Source organism: Hemicordylus capensis, chromosome 2 (genome assembly GCF_027244095.1).
Source record: "Hemicordylus capensis ecotype Gifberg chromosome 2, rHemCap1.1.pri, whole genome shotgun sequence".
In the NCBI taxonomy this organism is placed as follows: domain Eukaryota; kingdom Metazoa; phylum Chordata; class Lepidosauria; order Squamata; family Cordylidae; genus Hemicordylus; species Hemicordylus capensis.
The window spans coordinates 341,540,318-341,550,741 of record NC_069658.1 but is presented as its reverse complement, the minus strand read 5'-3'; the positions used below and the strand labels follow the sequence as shown (position 1 = coordinate 341,550,741).

The following is a 10,424-nucleotide window of genomic DNA, read 5'->3' as shown; positions in this document are numbered from 1 at the left end:
CATTTAGCAGAATTGTGCTTTTGATCGTTAACCCAAAGAATTATCATGCATCCTCGCCCATCGAAAGATGTTCTGGAAGGCTATGATTGCCGAATTTCCATCCCGACGAGACAGTGATGGTGATATGCTGCTGGTATTCTTGCCTTGGAAAGGAACTCTGAATGGGTTTGCCATGGTGACATGAAAAGACCAGGATGGAGAATGGACTGCTGCAGGGGTGATCCAACATACACGCTGACTCCTGGTGAAACTATCCTTTAGCCTTTCCTGTGTCAAGATTGGGAGGGAGGGGGGCAGGGTGGGTGGGGTGGGGAAGGGACCTGAACTCTCTCAAAGCAAGGATGACTTGGTTGGTAAAGCTCCGGAGGAGTTTCCGGCAGGTGTCTCCTCAGGTGGTGCTGTTCCTGCTATTTGCCTTCTGCCTGCTTAGCGTTTTTGTCTCTGCATATTATTTATATGGATGGAAGCGAGGACTGGAGCCCTCTGGGGACATTCCAAGCCCAGACTGTGATGAGCAGAAGGTTGCCCCTTCACGCCTGCTTCCACTAAAGCCCATCAAAGTGGTGGATTCTTCTCGCACAGACCCTTTGGTTCTTGTGTTTGTAGAAAGCCTTTACTCCCAGCTGGGCCAGGAGATTGTGGCCATTTTGGAATCCAGCCGTTTCAAATACCTGACTGAGATTGCTCCAGGGAAAGGGGACATGCCCACACTGACCGACAAGGACCGAGGGCGCTTTGCACTGATCATCTACGAGAACATTCTGAAGTATGTGAACCTGGATGCCTGGAACCGTGAACTCTTGGACAAGTACTGTGTAGAGTACGGAGTAGGAATTATTGGCTTTTTCAAGGTATTGACTTTCACTATGGGAGAGTATTTGCAGCAGCAATAGGTGGGGAGTGAGAGGAAGTCAGCATGGGGACAAGACTCATCTAGCTCTGGAAATGAGATTCCCCCCCGCCCCCTGTGCCAACACATGTGGTGGGTCTATTCATGCAGCAGAAGGTGGTGGTAGAGTAAGATCTATGCAACTTCAGACTGCAGTCCCCCGCCTCCTTATATTGGTCACATTTTTGTAATGCCCCCCAGGTTAAAACAAATTGAAAATCGGCACAGTAGTCAAAGGGGAAGTTCCTGAAACGAGTCCATATACCATCTCGGGGTCTGAATATGGTGGTTATATGAGATTTCTTATAGGATGTGAATAGGTATTGTTGAACCAGTCCTAAGTCACACAATGGTGAATGTGCATGCACATTCTTGGAAATGGAAGCTGCTTCATTCTAGAAAGCCTTCTAGTCCCCCTGCCCCATTTTCCTCCAGCCAGACTTATGACTATTGCAACACAACCTATCTCTGCCGAAGATTTGAACTGACCCCTGTTGAATAAAGCTCCCTCATAGTCTTGCTTGCTCCCTTTGAGTTTTGAGGTTGTTACCGCAATAGTGCCAAGAGTGAATGCAGCTTTCAGGGCTTGGCGTGACAGGCTGTGTTTTGAGATTCAGCACCATTTGATTTGAATGTGCTGTGCCTGATTTTATTTTCCAGGTCATTTAGCAATAACCTGGTCATGTTGCATTGCTACAGGTGCTATATGAAGACACTCTTAGGGACATAGGAAGCTGCTGTATACTGAGTCAGACCATTGGTTGTTCTAGCTTAGTATTGTCTGCACAGACTGGCAGCGGCTTCTCCAAGGTTGCAGGCAGGAATCTCTCTCAGCCCTATCTTGGAGAAGCCAGAGAAGGAACTTGAAACCTTCTGCTCTTCCCAGAGTGGCTCCATCCCCTGAGGGAAATATCTTAAAGTGCTCACATGTGGTCTCCCATTCAGATGCAACCAGGGTGGACCCTGCTTAGCTAGGGGGGACATGCTTGCTACCACAAGACCAGCTCTCCCAAAACTCTTCTCTTAGTTTGCTCAGGTTTAAGAACTGCACTTCAAAATGTCAGCTTTTCTTGAACACCTTCTCATAGCCACTCCTAGCTATTGAATGGCTCAATGTCACACCAGTGCCAAGCCTGATAAGTAAAAGCACTCTGTTCTTTAATGGATGCCAAGAATGAATTTACAAATCCACAGCTTGGGAGAGGAGGCTGTACTGGTGAATAGCTTTGCTGGTGACAGTATAAAGATAACAGTAATAGTCCTTTGGGGAGCTGGTTAATGTGTGAGGAGAGCAGATTGTAGCAGGGACCTGTCTAGCATTATGAGCTGCTGATAAGCTCCCCCCCCCCCCCGCCCGCCTTCCTGGATTCTTCCACCTGGTGGTTCTTGGATTCTACGATAAAGGAGGCAGATAGGTGGAGGGATGCATTTGACCTCCCATATGGTACAGGCCAAGCCACTTCAGGTGGTATTTGCTACATGTCTATTGCTTCCCTCTACTTGAATGGGTAAGCCAAGAAGGTTAAGAATTCAGGGCAGGAATGAAGTGTGCTAAATGGGGCTTTATTCGGAGACCTGGAGCTGTCCTGCTGCTTTTGACAGGCACTTCTGCACAGGGATCTTTCTCTTTTGTTCCGATTTCTCTTGCTTGCTTGCTTGGCTCATGCCTGTGAAAGCTCTTGTTTAGAACAAATGGGTTGAGTTTTCACAGCACTAAAGGGAAGTCTTTCTTTCTTTCTTGAGAGCTGGTATAGCATAGTGGCTAAGAGAGCGATGAACTGGGTCTTCCCCAGTCTGAATCTCGCCTCTGCCATGAACTCACTAGACTTCCTTCTGCAGGCCACTCCCTTTGAGTACAATATGGGGATAATAATATGCATACTTACGTAGGCATGTGAAGGGCGTTGAAATTTAAGAAACGCTATACAAATGCTTAGTAGTCTTAGAAGCATTCTGAGGCTCAGGCCATGGATGCAGCTATTTCTGTGGGAGGTGTATGGCTGAGTATACTTATTGCTCTTCCCAAATGTGGGGAAAAGACAATTGGATAAAGCCTGTTTTCACACAAAATAGTATTTATTTCAGAGTTCATTTGATCACTTCTGTTGAGAAGTGCACGGACCACACAATGTGTACACTGTAGTAATAAAACAATCTTCCACATGACCCTTATTTTCCTTGACCTAAAAGTGGGAAGTGGAAGGCATACAAGACCCACAGCTAGAATCCAAGGTCTGGGGTTTACGACAGGAAGAGCTCATCACCTGTGAAATTGATAGGCTAAATAGAAGAGCCCAAGCTACAAAGGCACTGACCCAAATAATTCTGTGCAGCTGTTTTGGAAAGCCTCTCGGTTCCAGGAGGGCTCCTGGAGCACAGAATTGAGCCTGGCTGGGTTCATGCATGTTAAGGCTTTAGCACTGAACAGGATTTTGTTTGCTTGCTTTTTAGTGTGTGGTGCAGCAGCATCTCCATCCTTGCTAAGATCCTCTCATTCCTAACTCATAATCCTGTAGGACTTCCCTTGAGAACCATCCAATTGCTTCTCCAATTTAAGCAAACACCATTTGACACCCACCAAGACTGAGTGAGATGCAGAGTGCTCCAGCAGACTAGCACTCCCCTGGTCCAACCGTTTGATTGAGGTTGAGGGTGGGGAAAGAGAAACATAGAAAGGAGAAGGTAGAATGTTGAGTGTGACCTCAGTTCTAGATCTGGCTGAGGGCACCTTTCTCTAGTTTCTCATCTTCCTATGACCACAATCAAACCTGTATGTATGTTCATGTTTTCCCTTACAGTATCCCTATTTGTATGACTTGGATGAGGTAGGGAATAAAATGGAGGTTTTACCATGTTCAGAATATACGACGGTTGGATTCTCTTTCTTGGTGGCCCTTGTTAGAGCCAGAAGCCCATTCGCTTTTTCCATAGTTGACTTGTGACGGTAGATAGTAGGAAGTTACTTCTTGGCTTACAAATTCCATATTGCAATGTTTCTCGAAGCCTGATGTGGTGCATTCAGTCACCCTTGGAGGTGCTCTGTACACCCATCATCTGATGCTGTTTTGCTGCCCTTTTAAACATTGTTGAGGCTTGCATCTGCAATGGATAGGGCTTTAGTTCTTCACTCAGTCCCCTCTCTGCGCTCTCTGCTACTTTCTCTCTCTAATTGTTGGCAGCTAGGAGAGTTTTTGAACGTGATGCAGTTCTATAAATAAGTACTTCACACAGTCGAATCAAATAGTGAAATCCCTCAAATTCTCTGCATCCTTCCAAATAGAGAAAACTAAGACCTTGCAAATGATGAGATTGTAACTGACTGGATCCTGTATCTGTGCAAATAGCTGTGCTTTGCGCTGTAAGTCACAATCTTGGCTGCTTTTTTATTGAATAGGTAACTCTGTCTTGACGGTTCCAGTTTAGACTGCAGGTAGGGGACTCCCATGATTGAACACTCCTCAGCACAAAAACACTAGATGTTGGGATGGGAGGTTGGTTAGTCTAGCCTTCTTCCTTCCATGAAGGTTTTCATTCTGTCTTTCTGAATGGAGGAGCAGTTGATCATGTGAACTGCCTGCCTGCCATCTGATGTGATACAGCCCACACACAAGCTTACTATCATAGGGCAAATGAAGCCATTGAGTCTGTACTGTCATGTCCAGAAGAGAAATCAAAGGGACTGTTAGAGCTGGGGATCTGAAAGTCACAGCAGGATAGCTGCTTGCCTGTTTGGGGATCAAATCAAAGACTATCTGCCTCTTAGCTTTGATATGTGAATCACATTGCTATAAGTGCCTCATAGCTGCTATATTGGGGGGAACAGCAATGCAGAATTGGTTGAGATTCCCTGGGAGGGAGGGGGAGGGGGGAGTGGACATCTTGGTAAGCAATTCTTACTTCAAGGCATGAGATGGTACAGGTGCCATCCCTTTCCCTCTAGATGCTCCATTCCACTGTTTGTTTCTCTTCCTGATGTTGGCCATGTTCCATGGGTGAATGTGTTTTTGTGGCAGACAAAACTTTGTTCTCCTAAGGTGTTTCCACCTAGCTTATTTTTGTCTTTCTGATAGGAGACTCGGTTTTCCTGTCTCTCATTGCTCTCTGAATAGCTCATTCAGTTCTCATGATCTCCCTACAGGCTAATGAGAACAGCTTGCTGAGTGCGCAGCTGAAAGGCTTCCCCCTCTTTCTCCACTCCAACCTTGCGCTGAAGGACTGCAGCATCAATCCCAAATCTCCACTTCTGTATATCACACGGCCCAGCGAGGTGGAGAAGGGGCTGCTTCCAGGGGAGGACTGGACAGTCTTCCAGTCAAACCATTCCACCTACGAACCAGTCCTCCTGGCCAAAACCAAGTCAGCAGAATCCATCCCACACATGAGCATTGATGCCGCGCTCCATACCACTGTGGTACAGGACTTGGGCCTCCATGATGGCATTCAAAGAGTCCTCTTTGGCAACAACCTCAACTTTTGGCTGCACAAACTGGTCTTTGTGGACGCTGTTTCTTTTCTCACTGGCAAGAGGCTTTCTCTCCCCCTTGACCGCTACATCTTGGTTGACATTGATGATATCTTTGTTGGCAAGGAAGGCACACGCATGAAGGTGGATGATGTAAAGGTAATTGCACCCATTGCCAGGTATCTAATTGAGGGTGGGTTTATGGGGAGGGAGCCCACTGCTCTGTGGATCCATTTCTTTGAACTAAAGGCCAGAGGTGCATCTTAAATCAAGATTTCTGTAAAGAGTTGCATCTACAAACATTTATAGCTTTCTTCGTGGGTAAATTAGCACTAAAACAAAAATATTTTAGTCAAACAGAATAAGTGCATTTATAGCTTTCAAGACAACTTTTTAGCATTTGATGAAGTTGACTGTGGACTATGAAAGATGATAGTCTCCAAAAAGGTTAGATTGATGTTAACTGAATCACAGTTCATTTAACTTTGCCTGGAGAAATGATGGCTTAAGGGCTTGAATGCCTTTTGACAAGAGTAACCCTTCTACTCTTTTGACCGTTTTGACAAGAGTGCAGCTAGGATACTTTAAAGCACGTAGAGATTGTCTTTAGTTTTGATTGGTTTCTGCATAATCCTTGGATGGCAGAGAGGAAACAAATGTATAGCCATCTACTCTCCTATCACAAGCAGAAATTGTTTGGAAAGCAGCTGACACTTAAATACTTGATTAACACACTGTCCAATTGAACTATCTAGGGTGTTGAGTAACAAAGTCTCATCTCTCCCACAAAATCACTTGTGTGGGATTTAGAAGGCACCTGTGACAGCTAAAGGGCTGTGCTGGAAAGCTTGCCTCTCTCCTCGCCATCCAATAACTATTATTTCTACTGAGGGCTGATTCAGTCAGTACTTTCGTGCCTGTGTAAGTCATCCCAGCTATCCTCTGGTGAATGCTCATATCTGCAGAGGTGGAATTCAGGACTCAAGACTGGAAGTTATTGGCAAGCTCTCATGGTCTCGGAGGCTGCAAGATGTGCCTTAAAATGTCCAAGCTGCGACTGCCCACCAGTAGTGATTTTCCAGCTTGTCTGTTAACTTCTGTTCACACGAGTGCACCCCGAAGGAGACATGAGCAAAATCCTATGTCTGAATTGGCTGAATATCTCCTTGCCTTATTACACTGGCAGCGTGGGAGTTGCTGCTATGTGGCTTCTTACTGAACTATCAGTGTGATGGCCATGTGAGAGAAATCATGTCCTAGGCCATGTGAGAGGAGGAATGCTGGGAAGCCTCCTCATCACCCTTTTGGAAATTGGGGCAATGCTGTCATGGAGAGGAGCTGCAGTCTGGGTTCCTTTCACCTGACTTGGGATTTATTACAGTACCCTGGTGGCTCAGGATGGAGCCATTCGGCAACAGCTCCCATATTGCCAGTAGAACATGAAAAAAAGGTGCTTTGCTGTTGCCTGCACCTTGCTTCGCTTCCTGATGTACTCCCCAGTCCTTGTGGAGTTTAGGTCCTTTTCACTCTCCATTTTCGTTGTGCTGGATTTGGAATGGTAGGCAGTACGCTTCTGTGGTATTAAGGGAGCTCAGGGCATAGACCTAAAATAAGCAGAATGGTTAAGAGGCCTGGCAGCATCACCAAAACTGGGCTTGGAAACCAGTCTGTGCAGTCAAGGGTATTGGAGTGCTGAGCCATCCAAAGCTTGCAGATATCTAGATGAGGCAATAGATGAGCAGCTTTGGTCACCCTGAAGGGCTCTTGTCCCTGCCTCCTGGAGCCTAAGGAGAGACCACTGGGCTTGCTATAAATAGGTTCCAACTTCACTTTTGTTCCACAAGCTACATTAGGCCTAAAACTTCAAAACTGTTCCTCTTCCTTTTCCTGGGCCTAAGAGGAAACACATTCTGTGCACATATGATTCCTGTCTGGTGACGGGCAGATATCAATAGGCCTGCTGGGGTCTGGTGATTGATTGGGTCCAAGGAATCCATAGTAATCACATGGTCAGCATTCATGCATTATGGGCCACATGCCGTCTTACGTGGGCTCTGGCAAAAAGAATAACGAGGTGCAAGTAACTTGACAGGCTGTTTGTGCCCTGCCTTTATAATGGTGTGCATAAGGCCTGATATAAATGTTGTTTTCTCCGCTTAACACTGCAGGCTCTATTTGACACCCAGAATGAACTGCGCACCCATATCCCAAACTTCACCTTCAATCTGGGCTACTCAGGGAAATTCTTCCACACAGGTAAGAAAGGGAACATGTTGCCTTCTTGGGTACTCAGCACTTTTTTTTTCTGTAGCTCCTGAGCCAGAGGATTTGTCTAGCATAACTGAAACTTGAAGGCTTCTTAATAGGGATGTACAAATCGATTTGGGTGATATGGAGACAAAACAATCACCCCTGCAGTCCATTGGCTAGATTTGGGTACAAATTGAATCACGCCAGATTCGTTTTGAATCCTTCCTATTAATTTCACCAGATTCCCAGCTTTATTTAAAAAAAAAAAAAAAAAAAGCTACGCTCTAGCCCTTGTAGAAGTGGAATTATGGAGAAAAATGTGTGGTCACTATTTTTCAAGTGTTTGGATTCTTTGGTGTATGATAACACCAGATTCATAGATTCCCTCTATGAATCCCTATGAGGATTCATTACACAGCTTCATTTCTTCTATTCATTTTGACTGTCTTTTCGACAGTGTCAACTGTCATGTGCCAACTACACCTCACTCCCACCTGCAAGGCAGTGGGGGTACTACTCAATTTATGTTCTAGGATTTTTTCCAAGTGTTTAGACTCTTTGGTGTCTAACAACCTTTCCTCATAATGAATCCTTATGCGGATTCATTACACACCAAAGAGTCTAAACACCTCAAAAATTTCTAAAATATAAACTGAGTACCCAGTGGCTTGCAGGCTGGGGGGTAGTTGGCACATTGGATGCCATTTATTCCCCACCCACAATGCAGTGGGGTCAAAATAAACAGAAGAAATTAAGTTGTGTAATGAAGATACCAAAGAATATAAGGGTGGGGCGGTGTAGCTGACACATGGCAGTTGACAATTGGCACTGTCCAGTGACAGTCAAAACAAACAGAAGAAATGAAGGTATATAATGAATCCTCTTAGGGATTCTTTATGAGGAAAAATTATTAGATACCAAACAATCTAAACACTGCAATATTCCTAAAAAAAATAAGCTGAGTACCCCACTGCCTTGCAGGTCTGTGTGTGGGGAGTAGGCACATGGCAGTTGACACTGTCCAGTGACAGTCAAAATGAGCAGAAGAAATGAAGGTGTGCAATGAATCCTCATAGGAATTCATTATGAGGAAAATTTATTGGACACAACAGAATCCATACACTTGAAAAATAGTGACTGCACATTTTGCTCCATAACTCCATTTCTACAAGGGCTGGAGCTTAGCTTAAAAAAAAATTAAAAGCTGGGGATCCATGTTAGGATTAGGATGGGGCAACTTTGAATCCCCATTATTTCCTATGGCAGAAATATACAAAATCAGTTAAAAAAAATAAAAGACTAAAAATCAATCAAGTGCCCCACTGCCTTGCAATCTGGGTGGTAGGTGGCACCCATGAGGACCTACCCACCACCCAGTTTGGTGCCCCTAGGACCTTTATAAGTCGTCCGAATCAATCTGAATTGAATTGAATCAAATCCAAATCGAATCTGGGGTGATTCAGGGGGACAGATTTGGAATCAAAACAAATTGGAGTGATTTGATTTGAGCACAAATTGAATCAAAAGAATTGATTCATGTACATCCCTACTTCTTAAGATATTAAGCTCTGGTAGTGATAGTGCTGGGGATCAGGCTTATTCAAGAAGCCTCTTTCTCCACTTGTGTTAGTTTCTGAAGATCAGAGCTTGGTAATCAGTGTGCTGTAGCACAGGTAGCTAATGCTGTTGAGTTTGCTAACTAGTGAAGGATGTTGGTGGCTTTGAATCTGTGAGAAGGGATGACCTTATTTCTCTGTCCTTTGTCAGTGATCTTGGTGGTTTGTGCCTGGCAGGTACCGATGCAGAAGATGAGGGAGATGACCTGCTGCTCTCATATGTGAAGGAGTTCTGGTGGTTCCCCCACATGTGGAGCCACATGCAGCCTCACCTCTTCCATAACCAGTCTGTGCTGGCTGAGCAAATGACCATGAATAAGAAATTTGCTGTCGTGAGTAATATGCCCTTGAGCAGTTGGGGGTGGTGCAGGATGGTGGGCCAAAAGAAAAGGGGTGCCCAGCAGACGAGCGAGGAAGGTACCAGCTGAAGATCGTGTTGTCTAAAACTGAAGGTCATGACAAGTCTTGGTCATTTCGAAATGAAATAAATATACACAAGGTTACCAGGACATTGCCAAAGTACTTTTTGTGAGCGCGAGAAACATTATTGCACTTTACAACAAGAATGTTCTCAAAGTGGTTTACATAGGAAAACAATTAATAAAAATAACAGGAAGATGTTTCCCTGTCCCCAAAGGGCTCACACTCTGAACATTTTAAATTGTGTACTCCTTGTGTGTATGCAGCATACTAAGCAGCCTGCCAGCAGTCCCTGTAACTAGCTTCTTATTATCTTGTCTGACTGAGTTGTTGTGTCCTTTGGACCATGATAATGAAATGAGTTTTCAGGAGGAAGGGTATTTCCCCCTTGCTCTTCTCTCCTCCCCATTCAAATTCTGGCCCTGCTTTTTGTGTTCAGCCACAGATCTGTAATTCCACCTTTTTCAATTCTTAAACGTAGTGATGATAATTCCTTTGATCCCTCCCATCAGACATATGCTTAGTCTCTTAGATTACTGAATAGTCAGTCTCCCAGTACTGGTGCCCACCAGCCACGATTATCTTTATAAAACTTAAATATTTTCTTGGCACATAGCTTAGTTTCCTCCAAAATGATACTGACAGCTCTGCAAGAGTGCGGGATCTCAAGATAGGTTCTCTTGATATGTCTTAAGTGTACCATTCTCTGCAGAGTTCCACAGACAACTGGTGTTCCCAGTGATACTTGGGACATCTGGATGCCGCTAGACTGGGCATCTAGATGCCA

The 10,424-nt window shown here is 44.8% G+C and overlaps 1 protein-coding gene across 2 annotated transcripts in view; it reads left to right on the top strand.

Moving 5' to 3' along the window:
• The first annotated feature begins 321 nt into the window (after positions 1-321).
• NDST1 (N-deacetylase and N-sulfotransferase 1) overlaps positions 322-10,424 on the top strand; it is a 41,757-nt gene continuing 31,654 nt past the window's right edge. For both annotated transcript variants that reach the window (XM_053295506.1, XM_053295505.1), the window contains exons 1-4: positions 322-851; positions 5,028-5,510; positions 7,520-7,607; positions 9,395-9,549. In XM_053295506.1, the coding sequence (XP_053151481.1) occupies positions 342-851; positions 5,028-5,510; positions 7,520-7,607; positions 9,395-9,549 (1,236 nt within the window). In that variant the 5' untranslated portion in view covers positions 322-341. The remainder of the gene's footprint in view (positions 852-5,027; positions 5,511-7,519; positions 7,608-9,394; positions 9,550-10,424) is intronic.